Consider the following 27,332-nt stretch of genomic DNA (forward strand, 5'->3'; position numbering starts at 1 on the left):
TTTCCCCCTTCCTCCCCCTAGCTCTGACGGACACGGTCCTCTCACCCCACTGAACCCTCCTCCTTTATAAAGGGATTTTCCTCTTTTTGATCCACGAGCCCCCTGTCGCAGCCTCAGCACTCGGCGCACCGCCCCACCGGAGGGGAAAGAGACGATCGTGCCTTTGCTCCTTCCCTGCCCCCGCAAGCGGGAAAACCCCGGGGGGGGGGCAAAGCGCCCAGCGGCTCGTCCCCGACACCGCCCCGCGGGATGTGCGGCCGTGCCCCGCGGGGTGCCGGGCAGCGCGGCGGCGGAGCGCAGGTGGGCGGCGGGCGCGGACACCCTTCCCTGCCCGACGGCGGGGGCGGCGGGCGGGGCGGGCGGTCCTGCCGCGGGCGCGGGGCGGGATGCGCGGCCGCGCACGAGGGCGCGGCACCTCCGCGGAGCGCTCCGGTAGGTAGGGATGGTCCGCGGGATCCGTCGGGAGCGCGGACGGGTCTCGCCGGCGCGGCCCTGCGGGAGCGACCGCGGAGCAGCGAGCCGAGGTTGGGAGGGGTTTCTGGGAGAGGCTGGTTCGGGGCAGCCGCTGTCCGCGTCGCTCGGGAGTTCTCCCCCGCTGTAGTTCGTATACCTCGACATTTCTGCCGTCCGACAGCTTGTAAGCTCTCCGTTTGCTTCTCAGATTGCGAGAGAGAATAGACTGATACTTTTCATGCTGGACAATTGAATGTTGCAAAAAAGAAAGTGCAGATTTTAAAATACGGGAGATGATAGAAGGGGGAAAAGACTCAGCATTCCAACACAAAGACGTAAAAGATGTACTTTGCTGTTGTAGCTATTACTTATCCATAGTTCTTATATAATTTAAAGCAGTTTTGTGGCTTGTCTTCAAGCTAGAGACTTTTGTTTTAGTCCATATGGCCAAGTTCTTCTATTCCCTGTACCAAAGTATTCCTTGACTGAAGAGTCCCAGATACTGAGAACTTGGTGGCACTAAAAAAAAAATCAGTGCCCAGTAATTGATTTCTAAGAATAGTGTAGCTTTCAGCCATATCATTCATTCCCCTTTGTAATCAGAGGCTACAACCATTGGTTGTTGCTCCACAGGCATTTTAATTCATATGTAACATTGATCTCAATTACACCTGAAATTGTCATTTCATAAATTCACTGGAATAACCATCTGAGGGGGTTTTGTACACTGATTCTAAAAGTCAGGTTTGTTAAAAGCAGACCTATTATTGTATTCTCTCCAGAGGTCTTAATGAAATTGCAATAAAAGAAACAGTTGGGACTTCAATATGGCTTTCCATGTGGAGGGACTGGTGGCCATAGTTGTCTTCTACCTGGCTATCCTGGCAGTAGGGATATGGGCTGCTTGGAAAACCAAGAACACTGGCAGTGAAGGAGACCGCAGCGAAGCTATTATAGTTGGTGGAAGAGACATTGGCTTGCTAGTTGGTGGATTTACAATGACCGGTATGTAAAAAACACTCCTTTTTTTTTTCTTAGCCAGTGCATAAATTGTCAGTTTTCCATCTGAATGAAGTGTAACCTGCATTTTGAATAATGCAAAATGGAGAAAATACATATACTTTTTATCTAATTGTTTAGTGAACAGCCAAATGTAGCATCTGTATAAAACAACAAATATTTGTAAGTCATACAGGAAGAATATATTAATATTAGTGTTCATTGCTTCCGTATTTATCTGTGGATCAGATATGTTCAGGACAGAAGTGTGGAATTTGTATAGATTAATAAGTATTAAATTATTGTTGTTAAAGCCATCCAAATTTGTGCGTTATTTTTGGTTTTGTTTAATCTGAGTAACACCAAGTTTATAGGGAAAAAGACTGGGGGGGTGGGGAGGAGGGTGTGCAACATCAATCAACTTTCTAAAAGAAAATTGTTGTGATTGCAAACTCATAATTCTACACATTTCAGCAAACTTACTTTGTGGATTCTTTCAGCTTCTTTTGCAACAATTTGAAAAAATAATACATTACTATCAATAGTAGTATCAGTAAGAAAAGCCTAGGTGAATGAAGAGTTCTTCGCTAATTTTGTGAACAGTGCTGTCTGGCTTCCCAGAGCCAGTCAAAACAGCTGCCTTCCCTGGGTAAATAAGATATTCACAATGCAGTCCAAAATCTCAAAACTTACGTTATGGTATTGGAACAAAAATGCATTATAAGAACAGTAAATTAGCACACTATTTTTATTTAGGCTATTGAATTTTTAATCATGTCTTTTTTTTTTTTTTTAATCTAAATCTTATGCAGGCAAAGCCCTTTCAATTGTCAAATTGAATTTATCAAGTTGTATTTATGTTTTGCAGTTTTTCCCTACTCTGCTTTCAGAGTTATTTAATAAGGAAGAGCCACGTAAAACTTGGGCCAAAATTCTGCGTTCTTTAATTTAGATAAATTCTCATCCTTTTGCAGGGGCATTTCGCCTATTCAAAGACTGAATATTAGATATTGAGTAAAGAATGCTTGTAAAAGTCAATAAAGTTTGAATACAGTCAGTTCTACTTTTTGTACTTTCCTATAATTTACTGTATCACGTATCCGTCAGCTGCTGAAGCATAAGATATGATGAGATTACTCCTAACAAGAACAGATTGGACTGCTTTCTGCTGAATGAAATATTCTCAAGAGCACTGAAACAAAAATATTTTGCAGAAATATTGGTTTTCACAAAACAGTAAACATTAGATCGAGGGAGCGGAGATAAAACAAGGCACGTCCCACAGAAGTGGTTATAGCTAATGGTTTTGCGTGAAGAATACACAAATTCTGGTCTCCTTAATCCTATTTTACAAGAGCACTTTGCGTAACGGCTGAAGCACAGATGAGACTTGAACTGAGGCTTCCTATTTGCAGGCAATTACTACAGCCACCACAATTCACGTCCACACATGCTCGTTCTGTTTCGTGGAAGCTCTAGGGATGGCATAGTATCTCATCTCTGCAGTAGAACATCCGACTTATCCCAAAGCCTTTGTGTAGCTAAAACTGTCATGGATTTTATACTGTCAGGGTTTACACACTTTCTCTCCTATGCCTTCATTAAACATGGCAATTAAAGCTTGAAATGGCAACTAAACTGCACTTTCAGTTGCAGGGAGCCACGCCTGGCACGTAAAGCTAGACATGGGCACAAATCTCCTGAACCAGGAGTTAGTCCGAGTTTTGTTTCAGTGAGGGTGTTTGGGACACTCAATTTGTAAAGTCATAATAAAACAATTATGAAAGTAAACTGATCAAAATATGCAATATTTTTTACAGATTTATAATTTTTACAAAATGGCCACATTATTCAAGGGTATACTTTGCTCCTTAAAAAATGATAGATGCAGAAATGGCACCTTGCAAACAAAGATACAGGAGTATCCCAACATTGTCTTTATATTCTACTGGTTTAATTATCTAAATATGAACTAAAAAGCAAAACCCACCCTGAAAGAGGAAAACAAGACTTTTTTTTTAAAGATCCCCAGAAAGAATATTGTTTATATGGACGTGAAGCACCTTGAGATAAGGCCTAATTCTGTCTTTCCTGAGACAAACACTACAATTTTCCATGGATATTGGCTACAGAAACAGTAGCGGTTTCCAGGACTATTTGGTTGGGAGGATGACAGCACTTAGCCTATAAATTTGAAATACAATTCGGAGCATAAGCATCAAACTCAAGATTCCTGAGTAATTGTAGTTGATTCTCTAAACGGCATTGAAAAATCTTAAAGCACTACCTATGAGTAACACCTATGGATATATTTAAATATACTCTATGATCCTGAAGAAGTAGCTGTATCAACTAGCTACTGAAATACTGAACACAAAGCCTGTTGAAAGTTGAGTGTGTCTGCAACTATGAAAATAGAAAGAGCGAAAAGGTTGAATTGTGGATGGATCACAGCAGCTCATATTAAAATGAACTAACACCTCACCATAGAAGATATGCATTTAATGTGTATGATTTTTACATCATTATAGATAAAATGTTGCATTAAATATTAGGCTTCCTTATTTTGTGAATTAAATTCTTAAGAAGAATTAAGACTGCAACAAACTTGAGTCTACTTTGATTTTGGTGATTGAGTTTAAAACCCAAAGGAAATATTTGACATAACATGACCAAATGCTCACAAACATGACCCAAAAGGTAATAATCTACTGATGTAATTTTTTCATTTTAGTTGGATAAACCTATGTATCTTTCCACAAGAAAAAAAAATAAACGTTACAACATTGTATTTTGTTGTAATCCTTGGGTCAGGATTTTCGTTTTACAGAACTTGATGAGTTTATGAAATAATTTGAGTGGTCAGACGATCAGTGGATCATTCCCAAAGAAGTGCCAAAATATCTGGTTTTCTAATATATATCAATATATGTGAAGAAGTCTGAGATCAACTTTTGTGTGCCTCATAAGAACTAGGAGCAGAATTGCACTTCACATCCTCAGTATTTGTCTGATAGGGTGCATGTTTTAAATGGATGTTGGTATTTGCTGTGTTTTTTGGTTCTTCAGATGGCAGACAAAGAGAAGATTAAAATAGATTACCACATGAATGCTTCCACAGATTACTAAACATTATATTCCTTTTGTCCAATTTATGATTAAAAAAAAAGAATTTCACCAAAAATAAAGGTATTAAACTAACTTTAAATTGTGGCTTAGCAAACTGAGTATCAAAAAATTAATATCTCAGGTTGAAATCCCATCCCATTATTCTGCTTCTAATGTATTTATTTATGTCAATATATGTACTGACTAGCCATTCACCCCCTCAGAAGAAGACATATAGAACCTTTGCAGAGCTCTGTGGTCCTTGACAGATGTTTCAATACACTTGTGTGCACAGAAAAATTGATCAGCAACTATTTTTCAAACTCCAATCCAGAAATCAAGAAATTAAAAATAAAGGCTGAATTCTCCATGCCACCTTATGTAATATCTGCCTGCAGGACACTGTTCCTGTCCCCAGCCAGGGGAGAGCAATGACCTCTGCAACATCACACAGAAGGGAATTGACTTTTTCTTCTCCAAAGAAAATGAGGCAGCTAGGCATAGCATCCAAGTGCACTTGACAAAACAACTGCCACCTCTGTAGCAAGCCCAACAACATCTGTTGTTGACTATGGGATATTTTTCCCCATCTATAACTGAGTACCCTTTATGTAGAATTCGTGCTCATGCGTTTTCAGGGAAGGAGACAAATATAATTCCTAAGTATTTACTTTTAATATTGTATAGAGGTGTTTACCACCTATACCATAAGACTGTGCTGCTTGAGACACAATAGGCGTCCCAGGTAGTCACAGACTTAACATTCAACAACTCAGTGTCCAGGTGGAGATCAGTAGCAAATGGTGGCCCTCAGTGGTTCCTACAGGGACCAGTGCTATTCAGCATCTTTGTCGGGGACACAGACAGTGGGATTGAGTGCACCCTCAGCAAGATTTCAGATGACACTAAGATGAGTGCTGTGGTTGATAATCTAGAGGGAAGGGATGCCATGCAGAGGGATCTGGACAGGCTTTTGAAGATGGGCCTGTGATAGGCCAAGTCTAAGGTGCTCCACCTGGATTGGGGCAAACCCAAACATGCTTACAGGCTGGTTGATGAGTGGATTAAGAACAATCCTGTTGAGAATAACTTGATACTGATAAATGAAAAACCGAATATGAGCCAACAGTGTGCACTCACAACTCAAAAAGCTCATCACATCCCGGGCTGCACCAAAAGAAGTGTGGCCAGCAGGTCCTTCTACTCTTCTCTGATGAGACCCCACCTGGATTAACATGTTCAGTTCTGGGGTCTCCAGGATAAGAAAGATTTGGACCTGTGGAAATGAGTCCAGAGGAGGGCCACAAAGATGATCACAGGGCTGAAGCACCCTCTGTAAGAGGACAGGCTGAGAGAGTTGGGGTTGTTTAGCCCAGAGAAGAGAGAGATCTGTGCAGACCTCATAGCAACCTTGCAGTACCTAAAGGGGTCTTACAAGAAAGATGGAGAGGGACTTTTCATCAGGGCATGTAGTGATAGGACGAGGGGTAACGGTTTTAAATGGAAGGAGAATAGATTTAGATAGATATTGGAAGAAATTCTTTAGTGTGAGGGTGGTGAAGCACTGGAACAGGTTGCCCAGGAAAGTTGTGAATGCCCCATCCCTAGAGATCTTTGTTTCTAAAGCCATGGTGAAATTCAGCAAAATACCCTCTGGTATTACATGGGAAATATCAGAGTTAAGTGGAAAAGAGTGGTAATTTAGATTTTAATTAAATTTCTGAGGGACTTTTATTTAATTTTCTTCATTTGTGTTTCTGTCCAATTTTTTGTCTTAAACACAGAATCAAGTTTGCTTGTTTGATGGTGGATGATGGGAAAATTGTGAAGAATGTTTAAGGAAAATACATTTCTAAAAATTGTGACTTTTACAAAGAAAGCCTGAGCTACTTTTATATGAGAAAGGTTTCTGACACAAATCAAAACAGAATTACAGAAAGCTAGGACTTGTAATGATCTGTCTGCCTTTGTTCAAACTACAAACCTAGATTCCTAAAACTTACCAGTATACATTAGACATAATCAAAAATTTTTGCATGGAATCTGCAAACAGGAAGAGATAAACCTTATTATGTGATTTGTTATGAAATATTTTTGCAGATGTAATTGCAATACATTTCTATGTTGGAGTTTTTCTCTCATACATATTGTAGATCCCAAATTGTCAAGTATAGAAACTTCCCTTAAAGGCAAAGAATCAATTCATTAAGTGTCAGTGATTGGTATATTAAAAAGACTGCTTTTTAGAGAGAGAGAGAAAATCAGAAATATTGCAGATAGCATGAATATGTCTTCAGGAAGAACAAAAATAAATTACTCACTGTTTAGAATTTACAGAGCAACAAAAAAGCAACACAACCCTGTAGAGAAATATTTAGACATCTCAGAGTTTACTGAATGTACTTCATGTAACAACAATTTTAATATTCAGCAAGGTTTTAAGGGCAATTTTTTTTCATGAAGGGCCAAATAAATTACACATTCATTAAACTCTTGCCTAATTTAAATTCTTTGAGTTTTTCCAGCTGGGATGACTTTTTCACTGTGTGTTTATTGTTCTTCTTCAGATTCCCCCTTACATCTCTCCTTCATTTGGACTAACACAAAGAGAATAGTAATGGAAAATAAATAGTGGGGGACTCAGCCCTCACACCTTCACTGACTATACAGAGACTTAGACACTTTGATGATTGTCTCAGTTCCTTTTGACTTCTTTTTTCATATGCTTAAGCTGTAAGTTCAAATTAGGGCTGCCTTTTATAGAATGATGCTGTGCCTGGCACTTGTACAGTACAAGTAATAAAAAATAACAGTATTATAAGTAATGACAATTTCATTATACAATGTGTGAGCTTTTCTTTCTTTGTGTACATTAAAGACTTTTCCATCTCTTCCTTTTCAGCCACATGGGTAGGAGGTGGTTACATCAATGGAACAGCAGAAGCTGTGTATGTCCCAGGCTACGGTCTAGCTTGGGCTCAGGCACCTATTGGATATTCCCTTAGCCTGATTTTAGGTAAGCAAAGACTAAAACTAATAGTTTCTCAGTTTAAACAATTCTGATGAAAAGTTCATTATGTCAAATGTAACAACTAGGGTCTGATAAAAGGATGCTGACGTAAACTGGATCCCTTCTGCCGGTACATTTAGCTATTGCAAAGAAAACAGAATATAACTATAAATAGTTTGATATCTTAAGTCTCCTGGACTCCTTGACAAGACCTATTTGATTATTACAACCATATTGTCCTTGGGGGGGGAGGGAGTATTTAAACTACATATACCAAGTTTTATATATTTGGGTTTTCTTTGAATGCCTACATGATCTGTATCATGACCTAGGTGCCCAGGAATCAGGGCACCTATAATCTTGGAATTCAAGAAAGACAGATATCCTTTTGGGTTAGGAAAGTGCTTATACAGATCTTCACCAAGAATCTATGTAACTTTTTTAATTTTGTGTAGGAAGTCTGTAGTATAACCAGATTATTTCCTTAAAATTGGACCATGCGTCCTCTTAATTGCAATACGAAACTCCAAATCAAAATGCAAATACACAATCCTGCCACATGCAAGGTCAGAGTGTAAAACACAGACAGCATTATAATTTTTAATGCTGCAGTAATGATGCAAGTGTTTAAAAAGCATGTTGTTACAAAAAAGATTCTTTTTTTCATGTTGCTTTAATTTGCCCAGTGTACTAGCTTTTCCAATATTACTTGACCTCTCAATCTATTCTGAGTCTTTTCTCATGGTTTTCCCACCTAATCTGTCCCTTTATTTCCTTTGGTTGCTTATCCAGATCTTCTTTCACAGTATTTTTTTTTCTTCCTATACGCTTGTTTTTCTTCCTCATTCTTTTTTTTCCCTTGAAAATGCTTTCCAATGGCCTGTCCTGGTTATCCTTTCTTCCCAGGCAGAAGCTTTACCCATCATAGATGTTCCTCTCTGGCATGTGTACGCCAGCTCCAGTTCTGATAGTGGTTCCCATCCCTGAGAACAGCTCTATTTCCTGTAAAGAAAATAATAACAGTGGTTGTCTGGCCAGAGACCAGTTTATATCATTATGAGGTCATGATGGTCATGATCCATCGATGTCGTTAACTGGTTGTTAGGATTGTAGTCACAAACATCTTTCTGACTCTCAGCCTTTGTAGAATTGACACAAATTAATAGTAGCCCAGATGGGGTTGAGTTAGCCTCTCTGCTCATTTCCAGCTGTTTTTAGATATCCAGACTTGTTTTCCTGGAAATTACAATAGCCACTGCAGAGTAAAGAAGTCTGTATCATGGGACCATAGATCTCTCTGCTGAGCACAGAGAGGAAAGCGTTTGTGTAGGCATGAGCTGTACATGAAGTTTTGAGTGGAGGATTACTTATTCTTCTTTAGAAAAATAAATAATCAAAATTATAAATAAAATTCTAGGAGAAATATTATTGCTTCAGACTGGAAGGATTTAAAATTGATATAATCTCCCTGTTTGTTCAGTGTTGTTCTCCATACCACTTTTCCTAATTTTTCAATCAATTTAGTTTAAAAAGTTGCAATATCTCCTATTTCTTTTGACAGGTGTTTGAACACCGTAATAGATTATAATACCAGTGACTCTTTGTTTTTCTTTTTAACTGTCTATTGTAATTATGGCATAACAAGTAGAATAGCAAAGGGATCCATTACTAATCCAAGTATAGTAAAAAATGCTGGAGAGTTTCTGCATCTATCCACCTAAAGACAGTATTCACATAAGCAGTATAAATTATGATTGTTAAGCCAGTACCTTCTGTTCAGGGAACCTAATGTAATGAAGAAATATGAGTGATCAAAGGCAATACACAGAAATGTGGAAAATCTTCTGCACAATAGAATAAATACATTACATATCTTGTGATAAAGAACCTAATTAAGGGTTGCCAAATAATATACAGTGGATTTTATTGGGAACTGACTGGTTTACCATTTTTTTTATTGTACCTTATATAGCAGTTTTACTGTGGTAGAAGTCTACTTAGATATAGTCATGCAGATCTCAACTAAACAGGTTTCCATTCAAGTGATCTTTCAGCTTTACTGAGGTGTGTCCTTTTTTTTTTCCCAAGCCAGAAAGAATTTTAGGAGGGGAGGCCTTTGCACATTTATGTACATATCCAGCCCATATACAAGCCAGGTGGAGCAGAATTGCGATACAGCAAAATTCCTGAACATACATAAGTGAAATAAGCGTATGACAAATATTCAGGAAAACTGACATCTGCAGAGCCCAGACCACCTCTGACCTACCCTGAAGGCGTAATAAGGTTGTTTTAAGCATACATAATAAATTTGAATTGTCCTGAAAGAATCAGTTTTGCTATGTATACACTAAACCACGTGTGAACTTGTACTTCTGATCCAGGAATCTCAGACAGTTTTATTTTTAGAGTAGGGCTATATGAAAATTCATGCTGGATTCTGCTCTAAGAATCAACAGGATTAGGTAGAAAGGCATTACCTTAGGCTGATGCAAAATGAGACAAAACTCCGACAGCATCCATAATGGCAGATTACATAAACTGAACCAGACAAAATAAGAAAAAGATTTATTTTTTATTATCAGACTATAGGTATTAATGGTCAGGAAGGGTGTATTTAAGTAACTCTGTAGACAGTTGCAAGGTAAGAGTTGCCAGAGGATATTTTAACTGTACTTTTTACTTAAAAAAAAAAAAAGAAAGAAACAAAAAAACCCACTATTGCTGATATTTTTGTACCCTTAACTGACAATGAATGTTTTATGCCTTAATAGCAATGCATTTCTAAACTGCAGCTGGTGTCTTATACTGTTTTTCTTTGCAGGTGGCCTTTTTTTTGCAAAACCCATGCGATCCAAAGGCTATGTGACAATGCTAGACCCTTTTCAGCAGCTTTATGGAAAAAGGATGGGAGGACTACTGTTTATTCCAGCTTTAATGGGAGAAATGTTTTGGGCTGCTGCCATCTTCTCTGCCTTAGGTAAGGAATAAGCAGTATAAATATTAATTTATCACAGGTAGAAAATATTAGGAACATCAGAAATGCATTAAAATTCTAGCTTCAAATGCTAACTATTCAAGCCAAATGATTCAGAGTGTGACAGTTCTAAGACCCATACTAACTAGTAATTAAATCCAGTAATGGTACCCCATTAATTATTTTGATAATGGAAAGACGTGCAAGATATCTAATTGTTTTCACATACCTTTAAGTTGTCCCTCTTCAAAGAGCATGAAAAGATTTCGCAAAAAATTTCCTTTGATTGTGAGAGTGATGTGAGTGAATCCAAGTGCCCCTTTTGTATTATCTGACCCAGCTTTTCTTTTACACCACTGGCATCACAGAAGCCAGTCAAAATTTCCCTTAACAATGTGTAACATCATTGCCAATGCATCTAAACAAAATAATCCGTTGCATATAGGAGATCTATACAGAACTTTCCGTAACACAAATAATAGAAATAAACCAGATGCTGATCAATAAATTGAAGAATTCTTCAATTCTAAATGCCTTTCTTCTTAACAAAATGAAGAAAATACTTGGGATTCAAGAAAGGATTCAGAGAATTAGTGAAATTATGACTCAATAGAAAATCACCCAACTACTCATCCAGTCCTGAAAAAAAATCAACTTCCAGGGGTTTTAATTATATTTCAGGCCTGAATTTAGCAATCCCTTCAAGAACTGAGAAAGCCCTTGAGTTGAAGCACCAGTAATTGACTTTCACCAGCTAATCATACTAATAATGCACATGCATGTGGTAATGCTTTCTAGCATATGCTATTTTAAACAAAAAATAAACTTTGAAGGTACTCTCCAACTGCGCTGTGATGAACTGCAAAGCAATAGGGGAGCTTGTTTACCACAATTTCATCACAAAACCCTTAAAAGACTAAGAACAAACTGCATACTGAGGTGATAGGACTTGAAGAACACTCAGAATGTTTTGAATATTTTTGACTGAGGACAAGCCATTCTGTTTTATTTCATTGCAAGTGGTGTGAGTGCCTTTCTAGATTTATATTAACAGCTGACAGTTAAGGATTATGAAGGTCATTGAAGATTTTGATTTAACTATTCTGTGACTAATTTTTATGTCTCCTGATTTGCACACCTATCCTCATTGATGAATGTTTAATCCCAGTGCTCTTCACTACTTGATCTTCATTATGACTCCTTGCTTGGCAGAGCTGTAGAAGGGAAGCAGGTCTTACAACTTGTGAAAGAGGTCTGAGCTTGTTATCCTTAAGCACGTCAACTTTGAAGTCTCACTGTACAGCAAAAACCACACCTGTCAGCTCCCAGAAACTCTAATATATATCACACATCATGTTTTCTTCTGTAGCCAGAACTCTTCCAAATATGTGCTCCAGAATATCCATCTACAATAATTGCAAGGCCTAAAAGTTGTTGCAAGATGTTTCATTTTAATCATCCTAATTAGAAGCAGAGGAATTTTTTAGCATGGTTTTAAAACATTGCAGTCACTTGAAATAGTTAATACATCTAAGAGAGATGTATAACCATTCTGATAGCTGCTGCAAGGGCAATGCAGGAGGACACAAGCTATTCAGGAGGTTTGTTCAGTGCACTAACAGCTTCCTCACACAAATGATCAGGGAGCTGATGAAGGAAGGTGCTCTGTTGAACCTGTTACCTACAGACAAGGAAGAACTAGTTAAGGGTGTGAAGGTCAGAGGCGGAGTTGGCTGCAGTGTTCATGAGATGGTGAAGTTCATGGTCCTGAAAAAGGAGAACAAAGCAAAAATCAAGACTGCAAGAATGGACTTCAGGAGAGTAGAGCTTGGACTCTCCAGTATTCTGCTTGAAAGAATCCCATGGGAGATGGTCCTGGAGAGGAGTCCAGAAGAGCTGTTTGCTATTCAACCATTACCTCCTCCAAGCTCAAGAACAGTCCATCCTGACAAGTGGGAAAATGTGGACTGTTGTTGAATGAGATGGGGCACCTGGTAGCAAAGGTTGTGGAAAAGGCTGAGGTACTCAGTGCCTTCTCTGCTTAATTCTTTGCTGGTAAGACTAGCCTTCAGGAATTCCAGGACCCTAAGAAGCCTAGGAAAGTCCAGTGCAAGGAAGATTTGCTGGAGGAGAATCAAGTTAGGAAACATTCAGATACACTGGACAGACACAGTTTCATGGGACCTCATGGGATGCATCCCATGAGTGCTGTGGGAGCTGGCTGATAACATTGCAAGAACACTCTCAGTAATCTTCTGAAGACTGTGGTCTTCAGAACACGGATGTTCCTGAAGACTGGAAGAAAACAAATATCACTCCCGTCTTCAAGAAGGGCAAGAAGCAAGACACCAATAACTAAAGGCCGGTCAGCTTCACCTCAGTCCCTGGGAAGGTGATGGAGAAAATACTCCTGGAAGCTACTTTCAAACCAATGAAGGTCAAGAAGGGGACTGAGAATAGTCAGCATGGATTTATGAAAAGGAAATAATTCCTGACCACCCTGAGGTCTCACATGATGAGCTGACTGGCTTGGTAAACAAAGGGAGAACAGGGCATGTTGAGGATTTCAAAAAAGGCATTTTATGCCATCTCCTATAACATCCTCATAGACAAACAGGTGAAGTACAGACTAGAGGAGGAGTGGACAGTGAGGAGGAGATTGAGGATTGAGAACTGGCTGAACTCCTGGGCTCAGTGGGCTGTGACCAGCAGCATGGCTGCCACCAGGTGGCCAGTCACCAATTGTCCATCCCAGAGGTCCATACTGACTCCCATATTATGCAATGTTTTCATTAATGACCTTGCTGATGGGACCAATTGCACCCTTGGCTAGTTTGAAGAAAATAAAAAATGGTGAGGAGTTGCTGATAGGCCAGATAGTTGTAATGCTTTTCAGAAGGATCTCAAAAAGCTGCAGAACTGGGCCAACAGGAACCTCATGAAGTTCAACAAAAAGAAATGATAAATCATGTACCTGGGAAGGTAAAACCTGATGTTCCGGTACGGGCTGGGGGTTAACCAGCTGGAAACCATGTTTGCAGCTAGGACCTGGGAGTCTTAGAAGGCAATGAAGCTGACCATTATCCAGCAATGTGAACGTGTGTCAAAGAAAACCAATGCCATACTGGGCTGCATTGGAAAGACCGTTGCCAGCAGGTTGAGAGCACATTTGGAATACTGGATCCAATGCTCCCTGATACAAGAGATGTGGCCATACCAGAGAGACACTACTGAAGAGCAACAAAGATTATTAAGGGACTGGGGTATCTGGTATACAAAGAAAGACTGGAGAGGTGGGGCTGTTCAGCCTGTAAAAGGCAAGGCTCGGGGGGAAATTATCCACCTGCATAAATACCTGATTTTATATTTATTTATTTGGGATAAAGAAGCTGGAGACAGGCTCATATCTGTGTTGCCCAAAGATAGGACAAGAGGAAATAGGAACAAAAAGAACTACATGACATTCTGTTTAAATTTAAAGAAACTTTGGGGTTTTTTAACAATATGAGAGATCAACCACTGTCACAGACTGCACAGAGAAGCTGTGGAGTCTCCACCCTTATGGATAGTCAAGACCTGACTGAACGTGATCTGAGCAACCTGCTTCATCTGACACTGCTTGCGTGGGGACTTGGAAGAGACAATTCTTACAGGTGTTCTTCAGTGTCAGCAACTCTTTGATTCTATGAGCTGTTTTGTGGTCAGCTCAACATTGTGATTTGCTTTCTACAAATGAAATCTGCTTGATAATGCTTGGGAAAGTTTTTGATTTCTGGGTCAACAGTGGAGGATGGATTTTGCAGTTTGCAAAGAAACCCGCTTTTGTCCCACATAAAAAATTCAAGAGCACTTTAGAAATGTCAGTGGACATTTTAGCAGATGCCTCCTCTACCGTTCCTTCTGTGGCCAAAAGGAGCTAGCTCACAGCATAAATGGGATGCAGCAGACATCCCCAAGAAAAGCCTTTACTGCAAAGATACGCTTGCTCCCATGTGGCTGCTACTCACCCAGGGAAGCTTCAGCTGTCTGTGCATAGCTGCTTTTCCCCAGGCAGAACAAGAGAGTGTAGTCCCTACAGAGCCTGAGCACTGTGAGGAAGGGCTGTTGGGACCCTTCTGTCCTCATTTTCTTAAGAACCTGCAAAATGACAGATGCTAAACTTGGACCAACAGGAGCATCCCTTTTACCACTCCCTTCAAAGGTGCAGAAGGGGTGTGCAGAGGGGGGAATATATTAGTACTGTTATTAAGTGTCTCCCAAATCTTCGTTCGCGAAGCCTAGCCATGAGTATTAAGTGTCAGACCAGCACCTGTATATGCAACTTAACAAAGGTGTACCTTCTCATCAGACTTACACTAACACACAGTACTTTGGTTTTCCCCTTAGGTGCAACTATAAGTGTGATCATTGACATTAACGTCAATATTTCAGTTATTATTTCTGCCCTGATTGCAACTATGTACACACTTGTGGGTGGGCTTTATTCTGTGGCCTACACCGATGTAGTTCAACTCTTCTGCATCTTCCTGGGACTGGTAAGTTTGATGCTTTTTTTCCTTTTTTGTTGAGAATTTTGCCCTGAGCATTAAGATGATTGCTGAGACCTATTGCTCAGTTTTAGTTTTGGAACTTTCTTCACTGAAAGCATGGAAAAGGAATATCTCCACTCATAGTGGAGACTGACTTTAAGAGTCTGCATTTGCCTTAAGGTACAGTCTGTGCTTCGAAAATAATGTTGCCCAAGAGGTCTGTTTCTTTGGCTTTTTTTTCCTACGAATAGGACTGGAGCTGACTCCTTCCCTGTCTGTCCATGGGACTGTGACACAGGCACTGGAAGAAAGCATTAGACATAGGAAGCAGTCCTATGCCTGAAATACTGGCATTGGACCTGCAGAGCTGATACTCTCCTGCCTCTCTTTTCTCTGGTTGTTACCTACTCATGCAGCTTAGTTAACCTCCTGTTAACTTAGCTAACTTTCTTGGGTTTTTCCTCATTTCCCTCCACCATCCTTGGTGACCATAAAACAGGAGGTTTTACTGGATGTCTTGGCTGTTTTAATATGGTAGTATGAATATCCCCTCATCAGCTGCTAATGATAGTGGGCAGCCTTTTATTTAGTGCTGTTCTTTAAGACCCACACTGAAAAACACCAATGTAACAGGACCTAGATCACTAGGGTGCAATCAAAGCAGCTGCTGTCTTTGTTTGCCAGTGACAGTAATAGATAGTCACAGGTGTGCAGAGAACTGAGAGAGCCTAAAATAAATGAGGTGGCTCAGTGTGGAGGAGCCAAACGGCACTTTGGGGACCTGGAGTTCTTTCTGTACTTTCGGCAGAGTTCTTGTGCAGCTCTAGGGAAATTGGTTTACCCAGTGCTCGCACAGGTGGTCACTAACCAGCTCTGTGTGTGTCCTCACTCTGTGGTATCTTACTGTGAGGGCTAGGGCCTTACTTGCAGAAATGCTGAGTGTTCCCTCTTGTAACTGACTTAATGGAAATGGTGCTAAATACCCTGAAAAAGCAAATCAAAGTTCCAGCTGGCCAAGTGAAATGAGAAGTTATTCCAGATCTTCTTTCCTCATACCTCTGTTCTTCACCTATATAGTAAGGAAAATAGTCTCCTTCCCTAACATGAAGGTTAATATTTGTGAAACATTCATTTTCTACAGATGGAATGCATTACAAAAATTCCCAACATTTTAGATAAATCAAAATGCTTCTTCAGTGAGATCAACCTCTGAACTGCTAAAGACTCTGATCCCATGGGAATAACAACATTAAAATCAGCATGAAACTGACAGACAGGAAAAAGCAAATGAAGGTTGTATAGCAGTCTTCTAAATGGTTGGATCTGTAGCTTTATAGTGTTCTTTCAGTTCAGGTTGGGCTCTTTATGTAATTTCCCATTTGAAATAATCAATAATAATACAACTGTAGAATAAACCACATTCATGAACTTGAGAGTGTCATCAGTGAGGCTGGAAGACTCGGTATCTAAGTGGTCAGGCAGTTTTAGATGAGATGGAATACTTTCACAGGAGATGTCACAGCAGAAGATGGCACAGTTACACTTATCCCAGCTTCTCCTGCAGGCCCTGGAGCAGTTTTTATTCCCACTGGTGCAGAGCTTTACTGCTGATTCCTCTAATGTCTGGTTTCTCTCCTGCTCCTTACCCAGGAGGAAACACTTGTTATAATCACTTCTGTTCCCTACCCTGACTCCTCATTTCAGACACAGCTTCTTCCTTATGTTTCAATAACCTCTACCCCAACCATATGTACATCCTTGGTTTTCTCTTTACAATCTCATGTAGTGTCTCTTCTACCTTCCTCACTCTCTTGTATCCACATCTAGAGTTCTCATCTCTTTGTCTTTATCTTGACTGTATCCCCACTATTTACTGACTCTTCATCTCATCTGTATTATTAATTCCCCATTCTGTACTCTCTATTTTCCCAGATAATTCCCAGAAACAGTTGAGATTTGTCATTTTTGCCAGGAAAAGGAGTCTAAATGTATGGATGTAAACCATGACATGCCAGTGAACTGCAGGGCCGGAGAAAATGTCTTGATTTGTTTTATTTACTACTGTAAAGGTAGTCCTTGAGACCACAAAAAGCTAGGTTACTGTCAGGAACTGGAATGGCTTACAAAAGCTCATAATGCATTTGCAATACAGTACCTACTAAATCCTGGGTTGTGGCATGCAGAGTCCAGATAGACTTTCAGAGATTTACCCCACTGAAAATCCCAGTGGAGTATGGTCAAACTACAGCTGTTCAGAAGCTCATCAGTTGGACATGTTTGAGATTCAGAAACGAGAATAAAAAAATCCTTTGACATCCTTGTTCCCCATTAATTTCTCAGTAAGAACAGTATTAATATCCATTAATTTTGAAAATATATTTATTTTTCCCTCAAAATATCTTGGAGACAGTTGAAACATTATGGTGAACTTTCACAGAAAAGCTCAAGCATGGAGTGAGAAGGGAATCTTTCTACCCAACTGCTTAAATTGAAGTTTAACATTTAGCAGAACAGAATCCTGTGGTATGTGTTAAGATGCCAGAATAACAGGCAGTGCTGCAAAATATTCTTCATACATTATTGCAGTAATTGTGCAACAAATTAGAGAAAGATGTTTGATTTTTCCCTCCCTTGCTCCTGTTGACCCCATATACTTAACTGTGATCAGTTGAATTGTAGCAATCTGTGTGGTTTTGGATATCATTGGATCCTTAAGGATGCTATGCTTGTGATGGTCTAGCCCATATAGCACAAAGCCTGATTTTCATCTCAGTAGGAGCTGCTGATTTTCTCCTCCATAGAAAGGGAGTTATACCATTGCAAAACAAGTTGGCAAGTAAATGCACAAAAAGTCAGTTGGAGAAGGAAATGGACCTTCTGGCGGAAACTGTCTCTGGAAAAGGTTTTTTTTGGCGTAGATAAAAAAAGAGAGAGACTGAAAATGGTCAGGAGATCCCAAGAAAACACCCTCAAGGCAGAAAAGTGATGTAACACTGGGCTAATGAGAGTTTTGGAGGAAGACAGTTGGGGTTGCACCAACATCACTGCTCTCTTGTCATGATATAGTTTTGTACTGAATTACGAACAAATTCCCAAACCTTCAGGTGTGATGTCTCATGCTTGTAAACTGGCAAATCCTGATGCTATTACATGCAAGTTTATATGTAAATATTTCTCTACTGTCTGGTCCAGGAAAGAGTGTAAAGAATATATGAGGAGTTCAGGGAAAATAAAACGAAGATGTATAAATTTGTCTTCCCTGCTGATTTTGTGATTTACATTGATTAATTCTCTTCTCACAGTCTCCAGGAGAGACGTAAGCTATCCACTACCGAGCTCTCCGGATTTCAGAGATGTTCCTCCAGCACATAACTCGACTTTACTGCAAGTCAATGTGACAGTTTGGCTAGATCAGGGTTAATATCAACATTTCACAAATTTAGAATGTCTTCTTTAGACATGAACAGAGTGTTTCTCTTTGGTTACAGTGGATCAGTGTCCCCTTTGCGATGTCCCATCCTGCAGTAACAGACATTGGACTCACAGCTGTGCACCAGGTGTACCAAGCACCTTGGCTTGGATCTATCAACTCACTTGACATTTACACATGGTTGGACAATTTCTTTTTACTGGTAAGTGGTGACTTGTATGAAGGAAAGAAGCATTTATACATTCACACTGTGTTACTGTGACAACTGAAAGTAATAGAGCTTAATTAAGAGTTTCCAGCAAACTGAAACCCTCTTGACTCCTGCTCAATCTTTCTGCACATTTGAATGATTTCAGTGACATATCAGTCATCATTGCCAGGAATGCAATTTAGATATCATCAGGCTGAAAGAGTTGACATGTTAAAATTAAATAAAAGTGTGCAGCTAATACTTAACTGATGTCATTGTTGGCAGAGGAATTTATATATTGCAGAAGGCAATAAATATGTTATACAAATGATCAAATATGCCTTAGGTATAGGTAAAGTAGAAAAAGCTGTGCAGAGATGGATGGCAGGATGGATGAATTCATACATGCACACATCCCAGAATGAACGAAGGGCTTTTGTTATTTAATAACTATGTATTACACGTGGGATCAGTGGTTATTAAGTACTTTCCATTAGAAGATCTAGAAACACATGCTAACATTTTCCATTCTCAGTGTCCCTATGCAAATCTGAACTGGTTTTATTATTATATTGTACTTCGGGATTACCTTCTCTGTCTTTTTTTTAAATCATCTCAATAAAAAAATCTTTAGGGTTTTCTGATAATTGGGCTATTAAAATACATTATTTTATCCAGCTTTCTCTCAGAGATCCAAAGTATGGCATTAGCTCAAGTGGCTGTATTCTCTCTGGTAAGCCTGAAGGTTTCATCTCTGTTGATGACCAAAGAAAAGCTCTGATGTTGCCAAATTGTGACACATTTTCTTTTCATCTTGTTTGTTTCATTATAGCTCAAGAAATTTACACATCCTTGGAAAGCTTTGTTAAGGGATTATTAAGGCAGCAAAGGAAAACAGTCATGAATAGCAAGTCAAAACCAGATTTGTCTCTGAAACATTGTTAGTCCCTATATGTGCATGAAACGTACATGAAACACCTGTATACACAATATTTGCTCCAAATGCCTCCTACCTCATTTAGTGTGTAGAACTGGGCAGTGTCCAGTTAGTGAGCACTTTGCTTGGTTTTCTTTCCATGCTGTTTAGTAACAGACACTTTTTTATTTAGTGGAGACTATTCAAATCCTGCTCTCAAGACAGAATTGTAAGCACTTGGTTTTTTAACCTTTGCTAATACTCTCCTGTGTTGTATTTTGCAGAAATAATTTTATGTCATCAAGATCTTCCCTGTTATATAACAAAATAAAAGATAAGGGTTTCTACCATAAAAGAAAACTTGCTTTTACTACTCTGTCTTCAATTTCTACTTTTATTGTATTTGCTTAAGGCAGTGGGAGAATAATTTTTCAGATTCTTGAGTTCGCTGTATACAGAACATCTTGCCTTGTTCAAATGACCACATGCATTCGCAAAGGAAGATAAACTCTTGCTTTCAAATCCTATTGGAGAGTCCAATCTAATTTTGATGGGAGAAGGGTATTGGAGGCAAATTCTTCAAATATGTAATACGACAATAGTATTTTATAACTTTTCGTAAGACTTTATTAAGTATTTGGGGGTTACAGAGACTGTGTAAGCACAAAGTGTTGCTTCTAATCATACAAAAAAAATAATTTGTCTAAAAGAATGGGATTTAAGTGGACTTACACAGGTTTGACATTTCTTGTGAGAATGAAAGTTGCAGTTAATACTGGCTAAATAAATTAAAAAGTAGCAACATGGCTTTCAACATTCAAGTGATGCTTCTACATGCTTTCTGTATGGTGAAAGCAAAAAAATCCAGTTAGCTTCCAATGACAGCATTCTGCCTGTTGTGTTTGCAGACATTAGGAGGAATACCATGGCAAGCATATTTCCAGCGAGTTCTTTCCTCATCTTCTGCCACATATGCTCAAGTTCTGTCATTCCTGGCTGCTTTTGGCTGTCTTGTGATGGCTATTCCTGCGGTACTCATTGGTGCAATTGGAGCATCTACAGGTAAATGATTAAAAATCAGTAGTAAAATAAATGTAAAATGAATTGTGCAATAAGTTTGAGAAAACAAAGCTTATGTTAGATATAGGTGACATATAGGTTAGATAGTCAGGTGGCACTGTTAATCAACTCACGAATTCTTTATGGGAAGGAAACTACACATAAAAATAACATAATAGAATATTTCTCCAAAAGGAAAGTACTCCTACCCCAGTGGGTGAAATGAAATCATTTTGCACATTATAGATATCTACAGACATATCTCTATTCAGTGTTTGAGTTAGATTGTGGTACTTTTATTTGGTCCTAACAGTAATAATGGTGAGTGACTGAGGGAGCTGGGATTGTTTAGCCTGCAAAAAAGGAGTCTGAGGGGAGACCATATTGCTCTCTAGAACTACCTGAAAGGAGGTTGTAACGAAGTGCAGGTTGGTCTCTTCTCCCAAGTAACAAGTGACAGGATGAGAAGAAATGGCCTTGAGTTGCACCAGGGGAGGTGTAGATTGGATATTAGGAAAAATTTCTTCACCCAATGGTTTGTCAAACAGGCTTGTTTGGAGCAGGCTGCACAGGGTGTATTCATCATCCCTGGAGGTATTTAAAAGACGTGTAGATATGGCATTTGGGATCATGATTTAGCGGTGGTCTTTGCAGTGCTAGGCTGACGGTTGGACTCAATGATCTCAAAGGTCTTTTCCAACATAAATGATTCTATGATTTATCAGGAATTTCTTATCTTGACCAAAATATCCTTGTCAAGACCTTTGTCATAGTAAGAGTTGTCCCCATCACAGTGACCTTGTAGCTAAACTGATAGAAATGTTTAACACATGGCTTTGAGCCCTGTCTGTAATCCAAGAGGGTAGTTAAACACATCACTAAGGAACATGGACACCAGATTTGTTTTGAAGAAAATTACATTTACAAGCATTGCAAAGTTTTAATATTAAACTTTCTACTGAATAACCCCAGGCTGTGGTGAGACTTATTTTAGAGATAAGAAAAAATGCTGAGCAGAATTAAATCTGCCTAACAGAAATCAGTGGGATGCTGTCTCTCTGAAAAGTATTGGTCTGGTCCTGGTAACAGTTTGGGTATTGAATGTGAATGAACGTGTGGCAATATGAATAGCTCACTACAAATGAATTCAAGCGATGCTGTGGCCGATGACCACTAATGTTACTAATAACATACCTGTGTCCATATTGTAGCTTGGAACCAGACTGATTATGGTGTCCCTGACCCCAAGAGTAAAAAAGAAGCAGATATGATTTTACCGATCGTGCTCCAGTACCTTTGCCCAGTCTATATCTCATTCTTTGGCCTCGGCGCTGTTTCTGCTGCAGTGATGTCCTCAGCTGATTCTTCAATTTTATCAGCAAGTTCTATGTTTGCTCGGAACATTTACCAGCTTTCCTTTCGGCAAAATGTGAGATAACATTTTTGTTTCTATTTTTAGAGAAAATTTTAGGTGATTGACTGTGGTGTAATTTCCTAATGAAACACCTCTTTCATGTTCCTCCCTATGACTAGGAAAAGGATGTCATTTAGTTCCTAACAGTTTATTGAACAAACTGAAAGTCATAAAAATATTTATAGTTGTGACTGATGATGGAGGTAAAAAGCCAGCTTGGGAAGAGCAGCTTTCAAGAGTTTTCATGGCACTGCAGTTTATCCAAAGAGCTAATTACTATCACTGCATCATAAGTTTTACTTAAATCCTTAACAAAATGAGACATTTTTTCTAATTATTCATTTATCAGGAAGTCATTTGATAACAAAATGGTCTAGTGAGTTGGAGTTTTTCTTAGGAAATGAAGAAGAAGAAATTCTGATGCTGACAGTTATTTTTCTAGTTGAGCCATATTGTGTTTCTTTCTAATGGTTATTTCTAACACTTTTGCTTTTTCTCTTTGACACATTCTCAAATTTTCCCTTGTGTTCAAAAATTAATGACTTTTGGAATGGCAACCATAACCCTTGGGGGTTTGTTTCCTGAGTTTGAGGTGGAGATAGAGATATGACTTTGTAAATATTATTGAATGAATCATGCAAAATTTCCTCTTACAACGCAGCATCTTATATTAACTGTGCATAAATGTAGGTATACATGTCTCATCATGAAAAAAACCACCTAACACTACCCTTCTTTTGCAGGCTTCAGACAGGGAAATTGTGTGGGTCATGAGAATCACTGTTCTTCTGTTTGGAGCATCAGCAACAGCAATGGCACTGCTGGCTTCATCAGTGTACGGCCTGTGGTACCTCAGCTCTGACCTCGTATATATCATCATATTCCCCCAGCTCCTGTGTGTGTTATTTATTAAAGGAACCAACACCTATGGTGCCATTGCAGGATACTTATTTGGCCTTGTTCTCAGAATAACTGGAGGAGAACCGTACCTCTACCTTCAGCCCTTGATCTACTATCCTGGCTGGTATCAAGATGATAATAATATCTATGTCCAGCGATTCCCATTTAAAACACTTGCTATGCTCACCTCCTTCGTTACTAATGTTATAGTCTCTTACTTAGCCAAATACTTATTTGAAAGTGGGACTTTGCCACCAAAGCTGGACTTCCTTGATGCTGTTGTTGCCAGGTACAGTAGAGAACACATGGACAAAGCGACTCTTGTAAAAAGTGACAATATTGTACTAAATGAACTTGCACCTGTGAATCCACGACACAGTCTAACTTTGAGCTCAACTTTCACGAACAAGGAAGCCTTCAACTACGTTGATTCAAGTCCAGAGCTGTCCAACACTGAAGATAATTAAAAAAATCTGGTAGCCACAGGCAAAATAACGAGAAATAGGATATTCTACAAAGAATAGTAAGAGGTATTTTATCAGAAGAAAAGGAAGAATTGGGAATAAAATACCGCTGCACATTCAAGTTGTTTCTAGGAGCAGAAGCACGAGAGAAACTCTTTTCTGTTATTATCTAACATGTTGGATTAGTTCATAGAGCTTTTACCAAAATATACACTCAGATCCCATTCTTTGCACCCAGAACTATATACTGTGCAATTAAAAAAATATTTACAATTGAAAATACATGTAGCAGAAAATGTGCAACAGCTATTTAGCTAGGATATCATATGAAGAGATTATAATACAGTCACTCTGAAATATTATCAGTCAACATTTTATTGGTATTAAGTGAAAATATATTGTCACAGCTGGAAGTGATTTATCACTAAAGAGCTAGTTGCTTGAGCAAAGACAGATAGATAACTTCCCTGGAGTTTTGATCTGGTCATTTTTTTTCTCATAAAGAAATTTAAATAATGCAATCTAGTATTTTATTATTTGTATGAGACAGCAAAATGCACAAATAGTAATAAATACCTTACGGGAGTGCTAAACATCATATATTAATTTTAAAAAAGTTAAAATTAATTCACCAGTTTAAAATTCTGTTGTACCTAATGCAAGACAACCTTAAGCAAAGTGTGTTAATATAGGTGTTCTTTGTTTTCTTGTGGTTAGTGGCTGTCTCAAAAATTCTTAAAGCAATAATTGGAGTTGAAATTCAGCTTGTTAAAAATGATTCTTATAAAAAAACCCTGATAAACTAGATAGAAATTTTCAATGTTGAGAAAAGAAGTCTTATCTTGAGTTATCATCAAAATGAACACTGAGCAAAGCACTCTGACACCAAGCAACTGCACCAATGGAATAAATATTGAAAAGTAAGGAGAGTCAAGAAGGCTTGAAAAGACATTTTCACATACTGAAAAAAGTCTTCTCTAAGTTATCGAAAAGTCTTTTGGTGTGGTCTTGCTGGGATTACTCTGGAAAGTGTAGATTTTCCATAGAAAATCACTCTTTCTCAAAAATTTTTCAAAACACAGGCTTGTTGGACAGCTTTCCACATCTGTAAGTGTCTGCCTCTAAAAGCAGCTTGGAGAGGAAGTCAGAGGAAAGCTGAAACCACAAGCACAGCGAAAGTCACAGTGGTGTCTTCCACTAAATGCTGGACTCCTTCATTATTATCTGTCCTCCTGGCCATCACAGTAATGCTGCGGAGCATCAGCAGTGGCCGGATGCTGACAAGACTTCTCTCATGAATGGCCAAAGGCAGCAAAGCAGGGAGATGAGGCCTCTCCTGTCTTTGCCCTGGCTGGCAGGGAACACGCAACATCGTTTCCATTTGCCCACGGCCAAGATGATTGTGTCTGTCCCCATTGGTACGTGCCTTTCACAGTGGGAGCTCTAGTAGCTAGATTTCTGTACAGTTAAGAGTTATGCTCCAATAATTCTTTTTAAACTCTGCGCATGACAAAATGTTCCATTGAAATCCAGACATCCTCGTGTTGCTGGTTACTGCTGAAATTTCTTTTTTTAACACTCACAGCACGAGGAGCTATACTAGAGGGTAGTAGATGTAAGAATAGGTTTTGCTGCTAAAGGAAGAAGCCATCAACTTGTGCATTCAATGTTGACATAAGCTTTCACAAGGCTGAATTCTTAGGTATGTTTTTGCTCCTTTTGTGGAGTCTTAACAGCATATATATATTTTATATGTAGAAAAAATTAATTTTAGATATGTTGATTATTTTTCCTTGCACTGCATTTAAAAATAACACTGCATCTCAGTTCTGAATATTCATTGTGACCTGCAGTACTACTGTGCTAACAAATACTGTGTGTGCTCTGGGTGGAGGGAATCAAAATCAGGATCTGCACTAAAAACCCACAAGAGCCAATATAGCAAAGAAACTAATAATTCCTGCAAGCTGAGTGAACAAGCCAACTACAAAATTCAGGGTGCTGGGTATCACAAACCAAACATGAGCCCAGCAGTATTCGTTCCCCCATGAACTACAGCGGAGAGATGAGAAAAGAGATTGTATAGGAAAAAAGAGGGGGAGAACAGAGCCACTGCTGAATTATTGTCCATTTCCTACCCAAATCCTCTAGCCTAAATCCCTTCTTACAAGAAGATATCAAGCCACGGCTTTGCCTGCTTACATAGCCAATGCCTTACGCTGCAGTTCCAAATTAAGTTAGAGAATTCCATTTTACAGTCACCTCTAGGTCTTCCTAAAAAAATATTCTCTTACCTAAGTTTTGTCCAGGAATTGCTAGAATTTAACTATGAGAAACCGCATAGTGACCAGATGCTTTGAATACTGCAACATTTTTATATTGAGACATTTTGATGGAAAAATAAAAATCTTTTTTCTTTTTATATTCCCTTGTTGCGATAAAAATGTAAATGTTTCTATAATGCTCAAAAAAAGGTAAGTGAAAAAAATAAAGGTGTTAGTCCAAAAATTTCAACCCAGATGCTTTCAACATTATTAGAATATTTTACATTTTTATCCTATAGAAAATTTTTTAAATTGGTGTGGTTTTGCACACTATTCCTGCCCAGATAGAACTACGCATTCCCTGTGTGAAAAATGGTTCCAATAAAGTTTTTCAGTACTCTCTGCAGAGACTGAAAAGTTATTGCACTTTTTCATATAGCATACCATGGAAGCTTTATCATGCAAAGGAGAGAAGTGATCTGTTTATCCTGTGACCATATACCAGTCCTGCTTTCCACATACCAATTCTGTGTGTGTGTGTCTTTGTGCAAGTCCAACAATGTCTGCCGTGGTTGCGGTGGTGGGCTGTATAGTGGATGGGATGACTACAAAAGCTAAACTAAATAGCCCCATGCGAAGTCTGTTTATAGGTTTTATTTGCCTTAGTTCAGCTTTCCTACCATTAAATTTGTACAGAGCTGTTCATATAACCAAAGGCTACATCTGTGATTGATAGATGTGGGTTTAAAAAAAAAAAGGAACAAAATACAACTAAGTTAGTTCCACAAGCAAAATGCCAACAGAATGTGTTTCTTCAAGTAGATTTTATTTTCAGAGGAATTATCAGACACTCCTTCACTTTTACAATTTGTAGACAGTAGTACTGTGCAGTAAATTGGATCTATAATCAGTGAAGCAAACAGCTCATTTTCAGACACTGAGGTGGTTGTTTCTGAGCCTTCAATGTCTAGATAAAATATTCATATCACAATCATGCATTTTATTTTCATGTTCTTAGCATTTGTGAATAACATTTATTTGACAGGGATTTTTACCTTTTTTGCATGAGATGTTTTCATAAAATCAAGGTTAAAAACATAGCTGACATGTCAAAAAAGTTATGATTTCACCTATATTTGTCCAAGTGGGATGGTATATGTATTATAAATAAAAAATACTTTTGTGAACCTGAACTGAATGTAAACATTAAGTGGATCAAATAAAGTAAAAGTCAGATATAGTCTTTTATTTTCATATAGTACAACAATTTAGGATTTCAAATAAAAGTATCATAGGAAAAAAACTGTTATTAATTTTTCCTTCTGCCCTTCAACTGTATTGATCAAGTTCCATGTGCAGTTAGTAAGTTATTGTAAGTCTGCTATTAATCAGGGCAGTATTTGTGGCTGTTGTTAAAAAAAAAGTATATTTTTGTCCGTGTCAGAAATGTTATATTAAGACTATACTTAATGAAGCAGATAGGAAGCATAATATAGATATATATGTTTTGACTTCATTTGTGTTGTATTCAGTAGTGCCCATGCATTTCAGGAAAATACTGTCTGGTTTTGGGTCTGTTTTGTCCATCTATTAAAAATAAAGATTTTATTTTATTATCA

General features: G+C 38.6%; 1 protein-coding gene across 1 annotated transcript; it reads left to right on the plus strand.

Moving 5' to 3' along the window:
* The first annotated feature begins 63 nt into the window (after positions 1-63).
* SLC5A7 (solute carrier family 5 member 7) lies at positions 64-27,332 on the plus strand. The gene is made up of 9 exons (XM_027716759.2): positions 64-300; positions 1,238-1,458; positions 7,463-7,576; positions 10,395-10,550; positions 14,934-15,082; positions 18,565-18,708; positions 20,521-20,674; positions 21,883-22,100; positions 22,829-27,332. The coding sequence occupies exons 2-9, from the start codon at positions 1,281-1,283 to the stop codon at positions 23,450-23,452; spliced, it is 1,737 nt and encodes a 578-aa protein (XP_027572560.1). The 5' UTR covers positions 64-300; positions 1,238-1,280; the 3' UTR covers positions 23,453-27,332.

Source organism: Pipra filicauda, unplaced genomic scaffold (assembly GCF_003945595.2).
Source record: "Pipra filicauda isolate LSUMZ 115617 unplaced genomic scaffold, ASM394559v2 scaffold74_size2892960_pilon, whole genome shotgun sequence".
Taxonomy (NCBI): Eukaryota; Metazoa; Chordata; class Aves; order Passeriformes; family Pipridae; genus Pipra; species Pipra filicauda.

Coding starts and splice junctions, on each gene's coding strand:
- SLC5A7 (XM_027716759.2), top strand. CDS start 1,281: ATGGCTTTCCATGTGGAGGGACTGGTGGCCATAGTTGTCTTCTACCTG. Junction 7,577..10,394: donor TTCCCTTAGCCTGATTTTAG/GTAAGCAAAGAC, acceptor TTTTCTTTGCAG/GTGGCCTTTTTTTTGCAAAA. Junction 22,101..22,828: donor AGCTTTCCTTTCGGCAAAAT/GTGAGATAACAT, acceptor CTTCTTTTGCAG/GCTTCAGACAGGGAAATTGT.